Here is a 23299-nt window from a genome sequence, read left to right as displayed (position 1 = left end):
CAGTGAGCAGGGATTGCATTATTGCACTCCAGCCTGGGTAACAAGAGCGAAACTCTGTCTTAAAAAAAAAAGAAAAAAAAAGACAAGGAAAGACTGAGAAACTGTTCCACATATAAGGACACGACAACCCAGTGTAACACATAATCCAGGATCGGATTGTGGGCCAATAACAAACATTATTAGGAAAACTGATGAATTTAAATGGGGTCTCTGGATTACGTGGGAGCATTACATCAAAATTTCTTGATTTTGATAGTTACACTGCAGTTATGTTGGAGAGAGCCATTGTTTTGAGGAAATACTCAGTGAAATGCTAAACGGTAATAAGGTATTATGTCTTCAACTTACTTTGAAATGGTTCAGAATAAGAAATAATTGTATGTAGAAAGAATAAAGTAGGCTGGGCCAGGTGACTCACACCTGTAATCTCAGCACTTTGGGAGGCTGATGAAGGCGGATCATGAGGTCAGGAGTTTGAGACCAGCCTGATCAATATGGCGAAACTCCGTCTCTATTGAAAAATACAAAAATTGGCAGAGTGTGGTGGCATGCACCTGTAGTCCCCAGCTGCTTGGGAGGCTGGGGCAGAAGAACCGCTTGAACCCAGGAGGTGGAGGTCGCAGTGAGCCGAGATTGTGCCACTGCACTCAAGCCTGGGTGACAGAGTGAGACTCTGTCTGAAAATAAATAAATAAATAAAATAATTAAAAAAAAAGAATAAAGTAAATGTCAAATTTAACAATCAGGGAATCATTGCTGAATGAGGAGAATTTGGGAGATCTCTGCATTACTCTTGCAACTTTTCTGTAAGTCTGAAATTATTTCAAACTAAAAAATAAAAATACCTTGGCAAAACAGTAAAAACGCACAAAATCTTCAGGGCAAAAATGTTAAAATACTAGAAAGGTACATAAGAGCCCTCAAGCAAATGAAAAGACTGCTATATACTTGAATAAAGATTTGCCATAAAGATGACTATTTGCCCAAAGTTAACATATATTTAAAACAATTTCAATTTTGTATATAAATTAATGTAAATATAAACCAATATTTATATGTAACTATAAACTGATATGTTTAATTTGGAAATGAGACAAGCCAACTGTAAATTTTTTTTTTTTTTTGAGACAAGGTCTCACTCTGTCACCCAAGCTGGAGTACAGTGGCACAATCTCGGCTCGCTGCAAACTCTGCCTCCTGGGTTCAAGTGATTCTCCTGCGTCAGCCTCCTGAGTAACTGGGATTACAAGCGCCCACCACTGCACCCAGCCAATCTCTGTATCTTTAGTCGCGATGGGGTTTCACCATGTTGGCCAGGCTGGACTCAAACTCCTGATGTCAAGTGATCACCCACTTTGGCCTCCAAAAGTGCTGGAATTACAGGCGTAAACCACTGTGCCTGGCCGTAACATTTATATTAAACAAATTTATTTGTTTAAAAAGATCAGGAAAGTTCATAAGAGACAAGCAATGAAGGAGCACTAGCTCTATCAGATATTAATTAATATGTTCTATAAAATCTAGATAAAAATATTGTGGCATGATATATAAATAGACCATTTAAAGAGAATAGGCTGGCCATGGTGGCTCACGTCTGTTATCCCAGTACTTTGGGAGGCTGAGATGGGCAGATTACTTGAGTCCAGGAGTTCGAGACCAGCCTGGCCAACATGGTGAAACCCCGTCTCTACAAAAAATACATAATCTGCCAGGCATGGTAGTGGGCGCTTGTAATTCCAGATACTCTAGAGGCTGAGGTAGGAGAATCACTTGAACCTCCCACTTGAACCCGCAAGGCAGAGGTTGCAGTGAACCAAGATAGTGCCACTGCACTGCAGCCTGAGCAACAGAGCAAGACTCTGTCTCAAGAAAAAAAAAAAAGAATTTGATCATAATAATTCTTATTCCCATATTCAGCAAGCATATATTTCATCATCCACTATATCCTTAGCACCATGCCAGGAACAGTGGGGAAAAGCGAAAACATACGTAGACGCTAGATTTGATATTACAGTCTAGTATTGAAGAGATCATATGATACTAAATTTAACATAAGATTTTATAGATATTAATTTAAGTTTAAACTTACAGGTTCTGGCTAATACCCTCTAGGCGGGAAAACATGAATAGTCCAGAAAATAGACCTAAAAATACTGACGATGGACGTTCCCCAGCAAAACAGTAGAATAATTGACAGTGAATCTTTCACTCTTAAAGGTCTGTCCACATGTGCAGAGTTAGCCATCAGCTTTTAGTGCCTTACTCTTAAATAGAAGCAGTCAGCCTAGTTTATTTCTGAGTAAAGCCTTTAATATGAAAGAGGAAGACTTTTTAAATCTTAACCATCCTTGGAAACATGTAAAAGGAGTGTTGGCTCTGCTGGGTGCAGTGGCTGACGTCTGTAATCCCAGCACTTTGGGAGGCCAAGACGGGTGGATCACCTGAGGTCAGGAGTTTGAGACCAGCCTGGCCAACATAGCGAAACCCTGTCTCTACTAAAAATACAAAAAATTAGGCAGGAGTGGTGGTGGGCTCCTGTAATCTCAGCTACTCAGGAGGCTGAGTCAGGAGAATTGCTTGATCGCAGGAGATAGAGGTTGCAGTGAGACAAGATCTCACCATTGTACTCCAGCCTGGATTACAGAGCAAGACTCTGTCTAAGAAAAAAAAGGAGTGTTGGCTACATAAAACAAAAATAGATTTTTTTTTAAAGCTAGGAAATAGTGTAGAGCTCTTGGAAGTTAAAACTGTAATATAAATAATTCGTTAGAAAATTGATACATAAAGATAAGGAAATATTTCAAAAAGTAGAGGAAAAGTAAAAGAAATTGAAAATAGCAAAAACAAGGCAATTGGAGGACCAGTCTGAGAAGTCCAACATCTAACTAACAGAGGTTCCAGGAAGAGAAAATATGAAAAACGGAAGAAAACTGTTAACCATTTAAGAAACAAATGTTTTCATTTTAAGAGAATGGACTGACTGTGCAATGAATGAAAACGGACTATGAAGAGGCATATAATCATGAAATTTTAGAATAGTGGAGACAGTAGCAAAGTCTTAAAAGTTTCCAGAATTTAAAAGCAAAAACAAGTCACATACAAAAGATAAGCACACCAAAAGACAGTGGAGAATATTGCCTCCAAAATTCTGAACAAAAATCACTTTCAATTTAAAATTCTATACCCACCCAAATTATTGATTACATGTGCAAGTTGACCAAAGACCTTTTCAGACATGTCAGACCTCAAAAACTTATATCTGTGTACCCTTTTCCAGGAAGTTACTTGAGGGGGTTCATTCCAGCAAAGCAAGAACATAATCCAAGAAAGAAGAAAACGTGGGAACCAGGGAATAAATAGGACTCAGTTAAGAAACACAGGAAATATCCGAAGATGATGGCAAATAAAGACCATCAGCTGTCAGCTGTGCGCCAGTACAGATTACAGCAGGTCCAAAGACTCAAAGAAGCTAAAACTAATGAATCCCTGTGTTTGAGGGGACTGAAAGAACATTTCCAGAATTTGAGGTAAGTTGGGGGTTAACTTAATGATGAGTATAGAGAAAAAAAAAACAAAGCAAAACATTTATTAACTTCAGGAGACACAAAATGCTTATTAACTTTAGGGGAAACAGAAAGTTGGGGGACAGAAGGAAAGCAAACATTGCCTAAGGAATGGAACAATCCCGAATGGTCTTACGTGGATGTAATACTGTAACATCACACATTGATCTAACCAAAGTTGTAACTTAACCATGATGGAAAGATGGAGGGGAACTGTGACCAGATGTACTGGGGATGGGAGTGGGGAAAAAAATAAATCCTCATTTCCCGAAGAAGGATGTCAATAGATAATGCTGGAAACTATAATAACAGTAGTAATAATGAAAATGAAGTAGTCATGGCACGCTATGTTTAGAGGTATGAAGTTAAATACCGAAACCTACAGCAAAAAGGAGTTGAACGTGGTTGGGAGACTCCAAGAATTGGTGTGGCGCCGAAGAGGCCAGCTTTTCTATGCAGTAATTCTAGTGGAGCTGTTTGACTCTTTAACTGACGTTCAAGTACAACTGATGGAAATTAACATGAAATTTAAAGAATGAAAAGAAGAAAATGTGTGGGGGGGTATGTGTTTTAAAGCAAACAATATCAAAGACCTTAAACTTTTTTATTACCTTGATATATGTGAATAAACTCATGTGCAATTTATACTTTCCTTATAAAGAATATTGAAATAATACATGCTCCCTTGAAAGGGGAAAAGTGAAAAGATGAAACAAGCCACACATTCAGCTCAGGAAAGCGGCAGCAGTTGAGAAGGACTGAACGAAAGCAAGACAGCTTCCTGAATACTGCTGAATAGGGCATCAAATTACAAAGAGGGAAAACCTAAAGGTCTATGGAATAATAGAGTGCAGCCAGCAGAAATTTAAACAGAAGGGAGAAAAAAACTTCACAGAATAATGGCAACCAATGCCAGAAGCACATCCTCTCACAGAGGGGTCGAGTTACAAAATTTCCCTGACTTAAGAACTGGAAGTAGATTTTCCCACTTTCAGAAACGGTGAATCATATTAGAACATATTGTACAGTCAGTCTGAGCAAACATTTGTCCAACATTGAGTAACCTTTACTTTAAGGCCTTAAGAAATTTTAATTCTGCCACAAAACAATCTGAAGAATAAATTGTTTTAAAAAGAAAGAAAAATAACCTGCCTTCTCTCATACTCAAGTGAATATTGTGACAAGGGTCATACTAGCCTACTATGGTAGATGGTTTAACTATTATTAATTGTCTACTGGAGTGTATCTTTCCATAATTGTCTCATAATTTCCTGCTCTTTTAACTTGAGCTAGGGTAAACCCATGGCTAGGACAAGTCTGTTTCTGAATATAGAGTCAATTGAATTTAGGCTTGAGTATGCAATTGGTGGAATGTTCAGCACTTTCCCTGCTGGCTCTCTTGCCACTGTGTTTTGGCTATTCTGGTACTCAGTACCTCTACCAGGGTGGTAACAAACAAAATGATGCAGATACATTCAATAATTTGTTTTTCTATTTTCTAACAAGACTAATCTCCAATGTTGGCTTTAATTAGATTTGAGGACGACTTCTAAGTTTCATTTATTTGAACTCTCCCCCATCCTATTTTATAGATTCCTTCTTAGACTATAAAAATTCAATTTTAAAGAGTTTGTTTTTTCTTTTTCTTTTTTATTTGTTTTATTTATTATTATCATTATTATTATTTGAGACGGACTCTTTGTCACCCAGGCTGGAGTGCAGTGGAATGATCTCAGCCCACTGCATCCTCCACCTCCTGGGTTCAAGCAATTCTCCTGCCTCAGCCTCTGGAGTAGCTGGGATTACAGGCACCTGCCACCATGCCAGGCTAATTTTTGTATTTTAGGTAGGACGGCATTTCTCCATGTTGTCCAGGCTGGTTTCAAACTCCTGACCTCAGGTGATCCACTGGCCTCCCAAACTGCTGAGATTACAGGCTTGAGCCAGGGCACCCGGCAAAGACCTTAGTTCTAACTCACAAGTTCAGGTATTAGTGTGAACAGCGGGAAGTCCTCATTGGGATTTTATTTGTACAAAGTTTCAAAGATTTCCTAGGTCAGGTGCAGTGGCTCAGGCATGTAATCCCAGGACTTTGGAAGGCCGAGGCGAGCAGATCACTTGAGGTCAGGAGTTCGAGACCAGCCTAAGCAACATGGTGAAATGCCGTCTCTACCAAAAAGACAAAAATTAGCTGGGCGTGGTGGCGCACGCCTGTAATCCCAGCTACTCGGGAGGCTAAAACAGGAGAATCGCTTGATCCCAGGAGGTCGAGGTTGCAGTGAGCCGAGATCACACCACTGTATTCCAACCTGAGCGACAGAGCGCGACTCTGTCTCCAAAAAAATAAAAGATAAAAAATAAATAATTCCTGGAAGAGATCACTAAGAAGATGGGACTAATAGTTGGCCTCCACCCACAAGCCCTTCGCCTCTCCGTATCAAAAAAGGAAAAAGGCAATCAAGAAATAATGGTTTCTCCTTAATTGAGGAGGAGCTGTTCAAATGAAGAAGGAATTTACCCTAAGAGCAAACTAGCCTAAGCTACCCAGCGGCTGAAGGAGATCTTTTGAGACCCCTTCCCAGGAAAAATGACCAGTGGGGAGAGTGGAGCATTGTGTGAACAATTAAAACGAAAAGGGCGCCAGGGGGCGCTGCTGGTTCAAGGCTGGGCAGTCCCCGGATAGGTAGCCGTTTCGCTGCTTCTGCAGAAGCTCATGGTGGAAGATGTCCTCAAGGGACAAGAGACCAGCAATCCCTGGGGGATGTCATGACACCAACCAGGGGACAGGTGCTTAGTGTCTTCCAGCAGAAAGACCAGATGGAGGGAGTGTAGACCCAAGTTTCCTGAAGGCAGCTTAGGCTGCTGGAGCCTGAGGAAACAGAAGCTGCCTTTAGTGATTCTATTGCCTGGGAAAGTCAGGGAAACCCAAGAGTGAATAAAAACATGTTTCCTGTTTGCAAGGAGCTTTTAGCCTTCCACCATTAGTTTTACTAAAACTATATTTTTTTCAATAAATACTTTACATACCACACACCAAAATCACTTCCAGATGGATTAAAGAGCATGTGTAAAATTGAAAAGTTATAAGAGAAGCTTAAAAACAATGGAAAAACTACAGAGGAGATTGCCAGATTTAATGACAAAAAATGGTAACTTCTGATTATTAAAACATGAATAAACTACAGACAGTGGGTGGAGAAAAATATTTGGGCAAAATGTGACAACAGGTCAATATTTTTATTATATAAAGAACACATACACGACCAGGCGCGGTGGCCCACGCCTGTAATTCCAGCACTTTGGGAGGCTGAGGTGGGTGGATCACTTGAGGTCAGGAGTGTGAGACCAGCCTGGTCAACATGGCAAAACCCCTTCTCTACTAAAAATATAAAAATTAGCTGGGCATGGCGGCACACACCTGTAATCCCTGCTACTTGGGAGGCTGAAGCAAGAGAATTGCTTGAACCTGGGAAGTGGAAGTTTCAGTGAACCAAGACGGTGCCACTGCACTCCAGCCTGGGTGACAGAGCAGGACTCTGTCTCAAAAAAGAAGAAAAGAAAGGAAAAAGAAAGAAAGAAAAAGGAAGAAAGAAAAAGAGAGAAAAAAGAAAAAAGAACACATGCAAATGAAAAATCATCATGCTCTAATAAAGAAATGAACAGAAATCTTGAAAAGTCAATTGATAATAAAGAAAATGCATTTAGGAGACAAATATGAAAAACAGGAAAATGTGATCTCACAAGTACTTGAAGAATTGCATATTTAAAATAAGGTATCTTTTTTTAAAAAAAACGCCCACACATACACAATTCTTAATTTGAATAAAGTGGTAAAAGAAGATCTCGCCACTGCTAGTGACAATGTAGATTATTTTATTTTATTTTATTTTTGAGATGGAGTTTTCGCTCTTGTTACCCAGGCCGGAGTGCAATGGCGCGATCTCGGCTCACCGCAACCTCCGCCTCCTGGGTTCAGGCAATTCTCCTGCCTCAGCCTCCTGAGTAGCTGGGATTACAGGCACGCGCCACCATGCCCAGCTAATTTTTTGTATTTTTAGTAGAGACGGGGTTTCACCATGTTGACCGGGATGGTCTCTATCTCTTGACCTCGTGATCCACCCGCCTCGGCCTCCCAAAGTGCTGGATTACAGGCGTGAGCCACCGCGCCCGGCCCGACAATGTAGATTATTAAAGCTTTTTGGAAAACAACTGCAGTTTGGCAGTGTATCAAGCACCTCAAAAATATTTGTATTCATTGATTCAGTAATTCTGATTCTGGAAATCCATCCTATGAAATACCACAAAATAAGAATTTTTTTTTTTTTTTTTTTGAGACGGATTCTCACTCTGTCACCCAGGCTAGAGTGCAGTGGTGAAATCTCAGTTCACTGCAACCTCCACCGCCTGGGTTCAAACAATTCTGCTGCCTCAGCCTTCTGAGTAGCTGGGACTACAGGCACATGCCGCCACGCCCAGCTAATTTTTTGCATTTTTAGTAGAGACGAGGTTTCACAGTGTTAACCAGGATGGTCTCCATCTCCTGATCTCAAGATCCGCCCGCCTTGGCCTCCCAAAGTGCTGGGATTACAGATGAGAGCCACCACGCCCAGCCAAAGTAAGAATTTTAATTGGCAAAATTCACCAAGAGCCATTTATTCAGGAAAGAAATTCAAAAAAAGATAATGATTTAAACTGGCTGAATAAATTGCAGTGGAACAGTTGATTCAAAGGTCATGACGACTGTGATAACAGAAATGGCTCTACTATAGTGTTCAATGAATGGGGCAGAGTACAAAATTTTACACTGTTTGATTATAACCACATTTTTTTTTTTGAGACAGAGTCACACTCTCGTTGCCCAAGTGGGAGTACAATGGCGCAATCTTGGCTCACTGCAACCTCTGCCTCCTGGGTTCAAGCAATTCTCCTGCCTCAGTTTCCCAAGTAGCTGGGATTACAGGGGCATGCCACTATGCCTGGCTAATTTTTTGTATTTTTAGTAGAGACAGGGTTTCACCATGTTGGCCAAGCTGGTCTCGAACACCTGATTTCAGGTGATCTGCCTGCCACAGCTTCCCAAAGTGTTGGGATTACAGGTGTGAGCCACTGTGCCCGGCCAGAAGACTTCATATTGTAAAAATGTCCATACTACCCAAAGCAACCTACAGATTCAGTGGAATCCTATTTCAAAATCTAAATGTCATTCTTTGCAGAAATAAAAAAATTACCCTAAAATTCATATGGAATCTCAAAAGATCTTTAATAGCCAAAACAATTTTGAAAAGAAAGAGGGAGGCCAAGGCAGGTGGATCATGAGGTCACGAGATTGAGACCATCCTGGTCAACTTGGTGAAACCCCATCTCTACTAAAAATACAAAAATTAGCTGGGCATGGTGGCGCACACCTGTAGTCCCAGCTACTCGGGAGGCTGAGGCAGGAGAATTGCTTGAACTCAGGAGGCAGAGGTTACAGTGAGCTGAGATTGCACCATTGCCTGGGTAACAAGAGCAAAACACCATCTCAAAAACAGAAAAGAAAAGAAAAGAAAGAACAAATTTTAAAAAACTCACACTTCCTGATTTCAAAACATGTTATAAAGCCACAGTAATCAAAACAGTGTAGTACTGGCATGAATACAGACAAATAGATCAATAATCAAATTTCCCTAATTGCCTCAAAATATGTTTTATGATTGTTTTGTTTATATCAAAATCTAAATAAGATGCACACATTTCTTTTAGGTTTTCTTTTAATCTAGATTCCTTCTCCCACCCAATTGTTTGTTTGCTTATTTGCAGAAACTTGGTTCATCTTCTTCCTTCCTTCCTTTCTCCCTCCCTCCCTCCCTCCCTCCCTTCCTTCCTTCCTTCTCTCTCTCTTCCTCCCTCCCTCTCTCTCTCTCTTTCTTTCTTTCTTCCTTTCTTTCCCAGTCTCACTCTGTCTCCCACGCTACAGTGCAGTGGCATGATCTTGGCTCACTGCAACCTCTGTCTCCCAGATTCAAGCAGTTCTCCTGCCTCAGCCTCCCGAGTAGCTGGGACTACAGGTGCAAGCCACCACTCCCAGCTAATTTTTGTATTTTTAGTAGAGACAGGGTTTTGTCATGTTGGCCAGGCTGGTATTGAACTCCTGACCTCAGGTGATCCACCCACCTTGGTCTCCCAAAGTGCTGGGATTACAGGCATGAGCCACTGTTCATGACCAAACGAGGTTCATTTTCTACATGTCCCATGTAGTGGGTTTGCCTATTGGCTTCTGTGTTGGTCCCTTTGGATTATAAAGGAATACCTGAAAGTAGGCAATTCACAAAAAGAAAGAGGTTTATTTGGCTCACAGTTCTGCAGGCTATACAGGATCTGTTTCCAGGGAGGCTTTAGAAAGCTTCCACTCATGATTGAAGGCAAAGGGGAGATGGCATCCCATGACAAGAGGAGGAGCAAGAGCCAGGGAGGGGATGATGCCAGCCTTTATTTTTTTTTTATTTTTATTTTTGAGATAGAATCTTACTCTGTCAGTCAGACTGGAATGCAGTGGCCTGATCTTGGCTCACTTCAACCTCCACCTCCTGGGTTCGAGCAATTCTCTTGCCTCAGCCTCCAGAGTAGTTGGGACTACAGGTGCCCATTGCCACGCCCAGCTAAGTTTTGTATTTTTAGTAGAGACGAGGTTTTACTATGTTGGCCAGGCTGGTCTTGAACTCTTGACCTCAGGTGATCCGCCTGCCTCGGCCTCCCAAAGTACTGAAATTATAGGCATGAGCCACCGTGCCCAGCTGCCAGCCTCTTTTAAATAACCAGATCTCAAATGAACTCAAGGAGTAAGAACTCACTCATTGCCATGAGGACAGCACCAAGCTATTTGTGAGGATCCACCCTCATGACCCAAACACCTCCCACTAGGCCCACCTCCAACATTGGGGGCCACTTTCAACCTGAGATTTAGAGGGGACAAACATCCAAACCGTATCAGCTTTCTTGTGGTGACATTTAAATCTTCTATTATCCCCCATCGTCCCTGTGAGGGGAATTTAGTTTTAGAGCCTTGATTAAGTTCAGGTTCAACGTTTAAGGGGAAGAATCCTTCATATGTGGTGCCGTGTGCCTGACCTCAGGAAGAATAAGTTAGACTTTTCACATTCAGAGACAATGAGATGGCTCATAGGGGTTCCGTACATCTGTCCATTTTAAGGGCATCCTTCAGCTTTCTCTCATGTCATGGTTCCATCCAACTGTTGTTTAACTAGGACTTACAAAATGAGCAAATCCTAATTTCATCATTCCTACCCTAGTTAGTATTTGGAAATCTGAAAAAAAAACAAACCTGCTTCCACATAAACTAGAGCTATTTGGTGGAAATGCAGTATGTATAAGAAAGTTAGGGGGCCGGGCGCGGTGGCTCACGCCTGCAATCCCAGCACTTTGGCAGGCCGAGGCGGGGGGATCACGAGGTCAGGAATTCGAGACCAGCCTGACCAACATGGAGAAACCCCGTCTCAAAAAATAAATTAATTAATTAATTAAATAAAAAAGGAAGTTAGAGAAATGCTAATTTTTTCCTTTTAATTATCAATTTCAGAGTAAGAAGTTGGTGTCCTAGTTATTTACTGTGGCATCTAATGAGCTATTAGAGCTATTCTTCTCTTTTTGATCTCTTTCTCTCTCTATCATACATTTATTGGATTTTATATATTCGATATCTATCAATCACAGTCTTTTTTTTTTTTTTTTGAACCAGAGTCTTACTCTGTCACCCAGGCTGGAGTGCAGTGGTGTGATCCTGGCTCACTGCAACCTCCGCCTCCCGGGTTCAAGCGATTACCTGACTCAGCCTCCCGAGTAGCTGGGACTACATGTGCCCGCAGCCACACCCTGCTAATTTTTTGTGTTTTTAGTAGAGATGGGGTTTCACCCTGTTGCCCATGCTGGTGTCGAACTCCTGATCTCAGGCGATCTGCCTCGGCTTCCCAAAGTGCTGGGATTACAGTCATTAGCCACTGCACCTGGCCCCAATTCTAGTCTTAATTCTTTTTGATGCTTAAATGGTTTCATAATTGACTAATGGGAGTTTCTTTACATTGGCCCTTGTTCTTTGAACATAATGCATAAATATTCCTTGCTTTTTGACACCATAATATGTCCCTAACACATCTTATAAATTCCTACCCAGATTTAGAATCAAGCATTCCTCCAGTGAGCCCAGATGCTTTTAGTGGGAAATGCTATTTAGAGACTCCAATCCAGACACTAGATGAGCTCATTGCTATTGGGTTATCATTACCCCTAGGCCTCTTCAGTGGACAGAAACAGGAAATGTCTATTTGTGAAATTTTAAAATAAAATAATCTAGCAAATATGTGCAGTATGTGATTATACCTCAGTAAAGCTGTTAAAAACAAAAGCAAAAATAAATGCACATCAGTGGGCTCAATTTCAATCACTATTTTAAGTCAACACTGGTAAGATATGTTCAAGCAATTCTCATGCCTCAGCCTCCCAAGTAGCTGGGACTACAGGTGTGTGCCACCACGCCCAGCTAATTTTTTGTACTTTTAGTAGAAATGGGGTTTAACTATGTTGGCCAGGCTGGTCTAGAACTTCTGGCCTCAGCCTCCCAAAGTGCTGGGACTACAAGCGTGAGCCACCGCGCTTGGCCTGGTGCTGGCTACTCTCATATGCTGAGTACTGTTCTAAATCCTCACATACTCTCTCTGGTTTTTATTCTTAAATTTCAGATTGAGGAAGTTTAACATAAAAAATTTGTATTTTTTTTTAGATAAAAAAATTCTGGAAATAAAATACAAGAGTTCCCCTTTATCCACAGAGGCAGTGCCAAGCTCCCCAGTGGATGTCTGAAAACATTTCAGACTGAAGAAGTTTAACAAACAAATGTTGTATTTGGGTTTTTTAAATTCCACAATAAAATACAGAAGTTCCTCCTCATCCACAGAGCTCGTGCCGAGATACCCTGGATGCCTGAAACCACAGACAGAACCACACTCTATATACACTACATTTTTTCCTATACATACAGACCTATGATAAAGTTTAACTTAAAAGTTAGGTACACAAAGAGATTAATATCATTATCTATTAATAATAAAATAGAACAGTGGTAGTCATTACTGTAATGAAAGTTACGTAAATGTGGTGTCTCTTTCAAAGTCTTTCTTAGTGAACTGTGCTACAGGTAACTGAAACCGCAGAAAGTGAAACCAGGGAGAAGGCCGGGACGACTGCTGTGTGTAAACAGACTCATCACATTCATTTGACAATTTACCTTTTTAAATGTGATTCCGATATTTACACATGTGTACTATGAGTTCAGTAGTTTTTGACTGCCATAAATTTCCTTTTAGAAGTAGGATGGCACTGTCATTGCAGTGAAAGACCAGTAGATGGCCGTCCACAGACCCACACAAATACCTGCAGTGAAAGTCTTTACAAGATAATTTTAAAAGAAATGCAAAAATTAGTAAAGAAAGGCTATAGAGATATTGCAAACACACATTTCATAAAGTTGTTAGAAATGTTTCAAAAGTTGAAATGATCCTGATATCTAATTCAATGTTTTTCACACTAAAATCTTCATTTGGCTGCTAGAGGAAATACCTATTCGGGTACAGCCTTCCCAGAGGGCAATTTACTTAACACCAAAGTATTTAAAATGCGCTTATTCTTTGATTAAGCCACCAGAGGATAAGTTATTTAGTAATTGACCTAAGGCATTAGGGAGGAGCTGAAATATTCCACAAGAGTGGCTCTCAACCAGGCATGATTTTTTCCCACAGGGACTGTCGAGGATGTCTGGAGATGTGTTTGCTTGTCGCCAGTGGAGGAGTGGGGTTGCTCCTAGAACCGAGTGAGTATAGAGGCCAAAGATGTTGCTAAACCTTCTAAATGCATAGCACAGTCCCCCAAAGCAAAGAATTATGTGGCCTCCAAAATGTCAACTGTGCTGAGATTGAGAAATCCTGATCTACCAAGATCTACCTCATGATAATGTTTATAAGACTGAAAAATGGAAAACAAGCCTAAATGCCTAAAAACAGAAGACTGGTTCAACAAATCCTAAAAGAACCATTCATACAATTCATGATGACGTTGTCATTAAAAGGCATGTTGGCACCCCGCGATGGCTCATGCCTGTAATCCCAGCACTTTGAGAGGCCAAGGTCGGCAGATCACCTGAGGTCAGGAGTTCGAGACCAGCTTGGCCAACATGGTGAAACCCTGTCTCAACTGAAATGCAAAAATTAGCCAGGCGTGGTGGCGGGTAACTGTAATCCCAGCTACTCGGGAGGCTGAGGCAGAAGGATCGCTTGAACCTGGGAGGTGGAGGTTGCAGTAAGTCAAGATCATGCCACTGCACTCCAGCCCAGGCGACAGAGCAAGACTCCACCTCAAAAAAAAAAAGAAAAAAGGAAAAAAAAAGGCATGTTGCTCAAGTACATTTATCGCGATAAAATATTCTGAAAATAAAGAAGGTTACCAAACTGTACATAGAATATGAGCCCATTTTTTATATTTCTTTAAGCCTGAGTGTGCATATATGATTTGAGGGGCTTCATTTGACCAGTCCCGGTGGAAAGCCGTCTTTAGTCCCCACACTCCATTACACTTTCTCTCGAGCTTGGCAGGGCAGCCACATTGGCCAAGGTCGACCTTGACGGCAGTGGGCCTGAGTCACAGCAGCAGCACAGCGGGTGCGTCAATAACAGGCTTTCCAAACTGTGGCGGTCCCTTGGTCATCTCTTCCGTTGAGTCCATTTATAAAAAAAAAAGTCCAGGAGAGGTCCCAGAACTTTGGGAGGCTGAGGCAGGAGGATACCTTGAGGTCAGGAATCTCAGACCAGCCTGGCCAACATAGCAAAACCCTGTCTCTACTGGAAATAAAAAATTAGCCAGGCATGGTGGCAGGCACCTGTAATCCCAGCTACTCAGGAGGCTGAGGCAGGAGGATCACTTGACCCAGCACCCCCACTGCCCCCAGCAGCTGAGATTACAGGCATCCACCACCACACCCGGCTAATTTTTGTATTTAAGTAGAGACGGAGTTTCACTATACTGGTCAGGCTGGTCTCGAACTCCTGTCCTCAGGTGAGCCACCCACCTCAGCCTCGCCAGATGCTGGGATTACAAGCATGAGCCACAGCACCTGGCCCAAACATAACATTATAAAGAGAAATTGAGGGCCACAGAAGCCATTGGTTTTCAAGAGAAAAATAGGACAAACTGTTTGAAACTCAAACTAATAAATGTTAACATTCCCAAACCCCCACTAGATTCTACCTCCTGACTCTAGTAGTCTACTGTCTGCTTCTACAAGTTTGACTTTTTTAGATTCCACATATATATATGTGAACTCACACAGCATATTTATCTTTAGTAGAGATGAAGGGTTCCCCATGTTGGCCAGGCTGGTCTCGAACTTCTGGCCTCAAGTGATCTGCCCGCCTTGGCCTCTCAAAGGGCTAGGATTACAGGCATGAGCCACCATTCCTGGACAGGATTTTCTTCTTTTTTAAGACTGAATAATATTGATCCATTCAGTCTGGGCACAGTGGCTCACACCTGTAGTCCCAGCACTTTGGAAGGCTGAGGTGGGCGGATCACCTGAGGTCAGGAGTTCAAGACCAGCCTGGCCAATATTGTGAAACCCTGACTATTAAAAATACAAAAAATGGTGACAGCCATGATGGTACACACCTGTAATCCCAGCTACTCGGGAGGCTGAGGCAGGAGAATCGCTTGAACCTGGGAGGCAAAGGTTACAGTGAGCCAAGATTGCACCATTGCATTCCAGCCTGGGTGACAGAGCAAGACTCTATCTCAAAAAATAAAAAAAATAATAAAAAAATTTAACCCAGGAGGTGGAGGTTGCAGTGAGCTGAGATCCGCCACTGTGCTCCAGCCTGAGCAACAGAGTAAGACTCTGTCTAAAACAAACAAACAAACAAACAAAAGGCCAGCACAGTGGCTCACACCTGTGATCCCAGCACTTCGGGAGGCCAAGGCATGAGGGTCAGAAGTTCGAGACCAGCCTGACCAACATGGGGAAACCACGTCTCTACTAAAAATACAAAAATTAGCCAGGCATGGTGGTGCACGCCTGTCATCCCAGTTACTCAGGAGGCTGAGGCAGGAGAATCTCTTGAACCCAGAAGTCAGAGGTTGCAGTGAGCTGAGATCGCTCCACTGCACTCCAGCCTAAGCAACAGAGCTAGACTCCGTCTCAGAAAAAATTGATCAATTCATCTGTTACTGGATACCTACGTCATTTCCTGACCTTAGCTATTGTAAATAATGCTGCAATAAACATGGGAGTGCAGTTATCTCTTCAAGACATCAATTTCATTTCCTTTGGGTATATACCCAGAAGTGTGACAGCTGGTTCATATGGAAGTTCCGTTTTTAATTTTTTGAGGACCCTCCACACTGTTTTCCAAAAAAAATAATATTTCCCATTACTTTTGTCTAATATTATCTTAACCATCTGTTTCCTTAGTTCCAGTCACATCAGCCATTTTCACATACCTGCTGGGCCATATTTTGCTTTTCTCTATGATGAAATTCCCTTATTTATGATCAAGGTAGTTAACTTGTTTTCACCAGTTCCTCAAATACTTAAAGGATAAGCCCAAGAAAAAGATGTACCAGATTTTTTATCGAAAAAAAAAATCACACTTGCACAAAAATTACAATTGTACTTCTCAATGAAATTCCTTCACTGAATTTCCAGTCGTCTTTGAGCGTTAGTAAAACATGAACGCCGCTGTACATGTTCACTTAGAAGATGCACAGGCAGTACTACAGTGATGGCTGATCGCCTCCAAGGAGCAGGACACTTGCGCTTTTGTCTATTTATTGCAGATAGCCATACCAATAAGTTAAAGCTCTAGGTTATGAAGCCTCAGTTAGGTTACAGCTAGCACAACAAGAATGCAGGTTTTCAGATTTTCTGCTGAAAATTCTACTAATAGAGTATTTACAGACAATGGATTACATTTAAAAATAACCGAACTGGAAAACATCCAAATTTGAACATTTAAAATAATTGTTAAAATGGCAGTAAAAAACTCAGCATGTATCATGAGCCAAAGAAACCCATTTATTAGGTATGTTCCAATTACCACCAAATAAGACAATGCTATTATTTGATGAAAGTTTCAAACATAATTTCCTACTAAGGAACAGAAGACAAAGCCTCAAGAAAGAGCCCTGATTGGCCAGGCGCGGTGGCTCACGCCTGTAATACCAGCGCTTGGGGAGACCGAGGTGGCAGATCACCTGAGGTCGGGAATTCAAGACCAGCCTGACCAACATGGAGAAACCCTGTCTCTATTAAAAATACAAAATTAGCCAGATGTGGTGGCTCATGCCTGTAATCCCAGCTACTTGGGAGGCTGAGGCGGGAGAACCGCTTGAACCCAGGAGGCAGAGGTTGTGATAAGCCGAGGTTACTCCATTGCACTCCAGCCTGAACAACAAGAGCGAAACTCCGTCTCAAAAAAAAAAAAGAGCCCTGATTGGAGGGGGTCGCTCTGTCCCACCAGTTCAGTGTGTTTAAACAAATAACCCTTCCGGCTCACAGCTTCAGGTGGAAAGTAATATGAGACTATTTCACTCTTCCTTCTGCCCTGTATCAAACTTCATCTCAATGATTTCCATGTATTTAGCCCGGCTTCTTGCTCAGGTGTAGGTGAGCTCATCCTGCGCTCTCTCCCGCTGTGCAGCTCAGCTGACCATTCGGGTTTTCCACTGTACTTGGTCGTTCATTTGATTATGAACACATGCTCAGTATTAAGAAGACTTGGGGGATCTTGTCCAATGACTTTATCCAATAGAAAGGAGATGAGGTTTCAGGACTGGGTGGCTAGCCGGGTTCCAGGCCGACAACACCCTCGCACCCAGCATAGCTGCGCAGCCTGGCATTTTCGCCTCACTTTCCAAGTGGGACGAGAAGCCATATTCAGGTCCTTTCCAGAAATAGATGTAGATGCTTCTGCTGGACTGGGAAGGCAGGAGCTGAAGTATCACCAAACGACGTTTCAGGCTATGAAAAATAACTGCGTACTAATTCTAACGTAAGGTGTCCAGTTTACGAGAAGCATTTCTGCCCAAGCTCATGTCAGTTAAACTCAGAGAAGTTACCACATTCTCAGAGAACGAGTTACCACTTGTTCGGTTTGTGTAGAAAGAGAAATTTGCAACGTAAAAACCAGAGTTCGCGTGCACTTTACGAGGAAGAGGTGCACCAGACAGACGAGCTTCTCGAGTTTTCGTCTCGCCTGTTCTCTCGGCCAGGTGGCCATCTCCGCGCAGGCGGGGCCCACCCTTTGGGACTCCGGCTCCTCCGTGCCGACAGGGGGCGCCCGCAGCCGTGACTTTCCCGCCAACTCCACCAGTGCTCCAGCCCGGCCTCGTGCGACCGACTCTAGGGCTCGGGGCCTTTCCTGTTCCGGGGCGTGTGGAACCCGGATGCAGCGTGCTATATAAGCGTTGCTCGGCTCCCCAGCCTTTCTCTTTGAGGAAGACGCGGTCGTAGTTGTTGTGGATCCTTAGTCCGCACGCTCCTGCTCCTGACTCACCGCTGTTCGCTCTTGCCGAGGAACAAGTCGGTCAGGAAGCCGCGCAGCAGCCATGGTGAGGCGGCGGGTGGCGGCGGGACTCCAGTTCCTGTGGGGCACATGCTGGGGCGTATGGGCGCGGAAAGACGCTCCTGAAATGGTGGGGGAACCCGGGAAGCTTCTCCAGAGGTGGCAGACCACTTTTGGCTTACTGTTCTTTCTCATGTGTTTAACAATAGGCTTTTAAGGATACCGGAAAAACACCCGTGGAGCCGGAGGTGGCAATTCACCGAATTCGAATCACTCTAACAAGCCGCAACGTAAAATCGCTGGAGAAAGGTCAGTGCAGTCGTTGCGCGGTGGGGGCCGGGAACTAGGCACAAAGCGACGAGCTTCATTCGTTAATGTTAATGTGCAAGGTGGATTAAAGCGGCAAGTCGCTTGCTTAAAAGGGTAAAGCGTGGCGTGAAACTGCTTTCACTGTCATACAGCCGGCGATGAGGAGATACCTATGTGTTGAATTACGGTGATGCTTTTATACGCTATTCTGAGCCAGCAGAAGTGGAGGTCTTAAGCCGATTTTAATTGTTTGCATTGAACTGAAAGGTCTTTTTATTTTCCTGTAGTATGTGCTGACTTGATCAGAGGAGCAAAGGAAAAGAATCTGAAAGTGAAAGGACCAGTTCGAATGCCTACGAAGGTAAAGTAAATCAGAGGGGCAGGAAGTAGGAGTTGCTTCTGGATGTTGCTTAAATTCAGGTTCTTAACTTTCAGAGGTTTGGCTGCCAAAATGGTTAACACTGATACTAACTACAAACCCACATAGAAATTTTGGTAAATTTCGGTTCTTTGTAAGTAGTGTTTAGATGTGATTATTCCATTATTGCTGCTGTGTTCTTGGTGTGTTTTGGTGCTTAACAGGCACAAACTCTAAGGGTGGTGTCCTAGCACAATGAAAACAGACCTGGCATTTTCAACCCATGGCATCTGAAAGTTTGTTAATGTAAAGTGGAATCATGCCAAAGGGAAAACTAATGAGATACTTAAAAGTAATGATTTTCCAGATGTTTTTGGGATAAGTATAAAACCATAAACACTTGGTTTCCTTTGTGTTTTGTTACAGACTTTGAGAATCACTACAAGAAAAACACCTTGTGGTGAAGGTTCTAAAACATGGGATCGTTTCCAGATGAGAATCCACAAGCGACTCATTGACTTGCACAGTCCTTCTGAGATTGTTAAGCAGATTACTTCCATCAGTATTGAGCCAGGAGTTGAGGTGGAAGTCACCATTGCAGATGCTTAAGTCAGTTATTTTAATAAATTGATTACCAGTTGTTAATTTTTGTTGGCTTTTATTCAGAATACTGGCCGATTTTAGGGATACAAAAGTGTGCTGTGAGACTTTCACTTTTCAGGTGGAATATATGGCTTATTTTACAGTGATCTATCCTGTTTGTAGTTTGAATCATTTGAAAACTTAGTTAACTAAATATGTGAGACCTGACCAGTTTTATTAGACACTGGCAGTTGATAACTTTGACATACCCTAGAAATTCTGATTGGCACGAGGCGTTTGTAATACACAGCCATGATTGAAAACCTAGTGCACTAGAGGGCAAGTCCTGAAAACTAGTAACTGATATTTTGAAGTTAATGTCTTTAAGGAGGAATCTAAGGCTGAGTAACTTTAACTCTTTCTGTGAAAAAAAGGAATAACTGGCAGAGGCAGGAGTAAAACTTAAATTTTACGGTTTTGGGAATTAAAACATAGTCTTAAAATACTTTTCACGGTTTTATTTTAAATGTAAATGTATCTTTTATATATGTATATATATACTTGAACTTTTTTTTTTTTTTTTGAGATCCACTCTGTAGCCCAGGCTGGAGTGCAGTGACACAATCTCAGCTCACTGCAACCTCAGTCTCCCAGGTTCAAGCAGTTCCCGTGTCTCAGCCTCCCGAGTAGTTGGCAACATGGTTTCACCCTGTTGGTCAGGCTGGTCTTGAACTTCTGACTTGAGGTGATCTGCCTGCTTTGGCCTCCCAAAGTGCTGGGATTACAGGCATGAGCCACCATGCCTGGCACATTTTCACTTTCATATTTTATTAAAATACTTATATTTTCACTGTTTTAGAGACAGGATCTCACTGGTCCAGGCTGTGATAACTGGATCAGTGGTATGATCACTGCAGCCTTGACCTCCTGGGCTCATAACGATTCTCCTACCTTAAACTGCCCAGTAGCTGGAACTTAACAGGCACGTGGCTACTATGCTCAGCTAATTGTTTTTTGTAGAAGTGGGGGTTTTGCCATGCCCAGGCTGGTCTCGAACTCCTAGACTCAAGCCATCAGCCTATAGTAGCCTCCCAAAATGCTGGTGTTATGGGAGTGTGCCACTGCACCTAGACTGGAATTCATGATCAGACATATCCTTACACATTTGCTTAATTTATTGGAGAAAGTTTCTATAGATTTATTTGGAAATATAAAACATCTACAAATTGTAAGGTAGAGTTAAGAAAATTTTTGATATTTTTTAACAGGATCAAAGTTGGGTGATCCATGTCTTTGGATTTGGGCCTAGGCTTTCACTCTGAACTCTCTGCTGTCTTTTCAGGTTGTCCTTAAATTGAGATTTCTGTATACAACCAACTGCATACTAGACACCTGCAACTCACAGCTGAAAAGCTAACATGTCTAAAATGAAATCTTCGCTCCCAGAACGTCTCCTGTGTTCTGTATTTCAATCTGTTGTCCACTGAAGTTGCATGGTTCGAACGTTGGAATCACTCCTTACCCCTCCCCAACTGCTGTTAAACATCCAATTCCTTTTGAGTCTACTTAGATCTCAAGGCAAATCCATCAAGGATTGGAATGGAACTGAGTCTGGAATGAACTATGCCACGTTGCTAAACTTAAACAATTTGTCTTTGGGAGTTTAAGTAGTAGTTAAGATTCATTGATTTTTTTTTTTTTTTTTTTTTTTTTTTTGAGATGGAGTCTCACTGTCACCCAGGCTGGAGTGCAGTGGCTGCGATCTTGGCTCACTACAACCTCCACTTCTCAGGTTCAAGCAATTCTCCTGCCTCAGCCTCCCAAGTAGTGGGGACTACGGGCATGTGCCACCATGCCCAGCTGATTTTTTATTTCAATAGAGACGGCATTTCACCATGTTAGCCAGGATGGTCTTGATGTGATCTCACCTTGGTCTCCCAAAGTGCTGGGATTACAGTCATGAGCTATGGCACCCAGTAATAAGACCATTTTAAAATTGAGTACCTATTAATATGTGGCCCCCAGACAGAAATACCTAGGAACTTTCCGGGCATGGCGGCTCATGCGTGTAATCCCAGCACCTTGGGAGGCTGAAGTGGGTGGATCACCTGAGGTTGGGGAGTTTGAGACCAGCTTGACCAACATGGAGAAACCCCATCTCTACTAAAAATAACAAAAAAAATAGTTCAGCATGATGGTGCATCCCTGTAATCCCAGCTACTTGGGAGGCTGAGGCAGGAGGATCACTTGAACCTGGGAAGCGGAGGTTGCAGTTAGGCAAGATCACGCCATTGCACTCTAGCCTGGGCAACAAGAATGAAACTGTCTCAAAAGAAAAAAAAAAAAAAACTTTTAATAATGCAGCATAGCAGTCTTTGGAGCACATGTGTCTTGAGAACTGGTTGAGGAAATAATTCAGAAAACAATGCCACTAAAGTCCAAAGAAGATGCATTGTGAAAAGTATGCTTCAGTAAATCAGAAAATAGTGAAAGGACAACTTCATGGCTTTCAAGAAATTGTGAATTTGAGCAGCTGTGTTTTTTCACAAAGGTGTAAGTGTTGGGTTAAAGCTATACGTAATTGAGAATCTGTATTACAGCTAAAATAGCACTTAAAAAATTGAAACTGCTGTTATCTTCAATTCCTCAAACGTTTAAAAATACCTACATGGAAATAAGTTGCAGGGCATTTGAATATAGGGAATTAAGGATAGGATGGTGGTAATGCCAGTAATTCTATGAAGGTGATAGGCCATCTTGTATGGGTGGAGAGTTAAAGGAAGGTTGAAAATAGGACATATCTCCAGTGCTTACTCTATTTGGTTTAACAGTACTGCTTCTGGGGTAGAAATGTGAGCTAGCAATATCCAAGGGAACAGAAACCACCATGGCTGTTCATTGCTAGGTCAGATTTTTTTTTTTTTTTAATTGAGGTGGACTTACTCTGTTGCCCAAGTTGGAGTGCAGTGGTGCAATCACGGCTCACTGAAGCCTCGAACTCCCTGGCTAACCGATCCCCCTGCCTCAACCTCTCAAGTAGCTGGGACTACAGGCTTATACCATGACGCCCAGCCTGGCTAATTTTTTTTGTGGAGATAGGGTGTCACCATGTTACCAGGCTGATCTCGAACTCCCATAATCAGGCGATCCACCCTCCTTGGCCTCCCAAAGTGCTAGGGTTATAGGCTGGAACCACTATGCCCAGACTGGATTAGATTTATTCACATGACATTCATAGAGTGCCTGTGTGTATGCTCTGTGGATGTAAAATGAACAGGCAAGAGTATAGAAGTAGAATCTCTAGCCATGCAGTCAGACAGATGGCTCCAAAATTAGCTACTTGGTTATGGGGACTTGATCAAGTTACTTGACTTTGAGCCTCAGTTATGTGCCAAATGAGGATACTACTAGTATCAATCTCAAATGCGTATATGGGTGTTCACTGTCTCTGGGAAATATTTTCCAAACAAACCAAGACTACTTTGCTAAGGGCATAGATTTCTCTCACTGGCATAGGATGTGCTCCAGCTGGCCCATGATATTGGATTGAATTACAGTGTTTTCTTAGTATCTGGTGGGGGATCAGTTCAGTACCTCTCTTGGATACCAAAATTGAGGAAACTCAAGTTCCTGATATAAACTGGCATTGTGTTTGTATATAATCTATGGACATCCTCCTGTATACTTTGTCATCTCTAGGTTGCTCGTAATACTTAATACAATGCAAATGGTATGTAAGTAGTAGTTATGCTGTAATTAGGGAATAATGACAAGAAAAAGAATGTCTATATGTGTACAGTAGAGACAGTTTTTTTCCTGAATATTTTTGATCTACAGTTGATCGAATCTACCGATGCAGAACCCATGGATACAGAGGGCCAGCAGTACAC

The 23299-nt window shown here is 42.2% G+C and overlaps 1 protein-coding gene and 1 non-coding gene across 2 annotated transcripts; both read left to right on the top strand.

Moving 5' to 3' along the window:
• Positions 1–18067: 18067 nt before the first annotated feature.
• On the top strand, positions 18068–19467 carry RPS20 (ribosomal protein S20). The gene is made up of 4 exons (XM_012463761.2): positions 18068–18206; positions 18370–18469; positions 18757–18830; positions 19254–19467. Exons 1-4 carry the CDS (start codon positions 18204–18206, stop codon positions 19434–19436), a joined length of 360 nt encoding a protein of 119 aa, XP_012319184.1. The 5' UTR covers positions 18068–18203; the 3' UTR covers positions 19437–19467.
• Positions 18623–18688, top strand: LOC135278194 (small nucleolar RNA U54). Its single transcript, XR_010345743.1, has one exon. It is a non-coding gene; the product is annotated as a small nucleolar RNA U54 (small nucleolar RNA).
• Positions 19468–23299: the final 3832 nt, after the last annotated feature.

Source organism: Aotus nancymaae, unplaced genomic scaffold, assembly GCF_030222135.1.
Source record: "Aotus nancymaae isolate 86718 unplaced genomic scaffold, 86718_ANA_hifiasm-v0.15.2.pri h1tg000036l, whole genome shotgun sequence".
NCBI lineage: Eukaryota > Metazoa > Chordata > Mammalia > Primates > Aotidae > Aotus > Aotus nancymaae.
Note: the sequence above shows the minus strand (reverse complement) of the source record. Positions and strands in the feature narration are given on the sequence as shown.

What these genes read in the sequence shown, in the direction of transcription:
- RPS20 (XM_012463761.2), top strand. An exon ending in CGTAAAATCGCTGGAGAAAG is followed by an intron (nt 18,470 to 18,756) that starts GTCAGTGCAGTC and finishes ATTTTCCTGTAG; the next exon opens with TATGTGCTGACTTGATCAGA. An exon ending in CAGTTCGAATGCCTACGAAG is followed by an intron (nt 18,831 to 19,253) that starts GTAAAGTAAATC and finishes GTTTTGTTACAG; the next exon opens with ACTTTGAGAATCACTACAAG.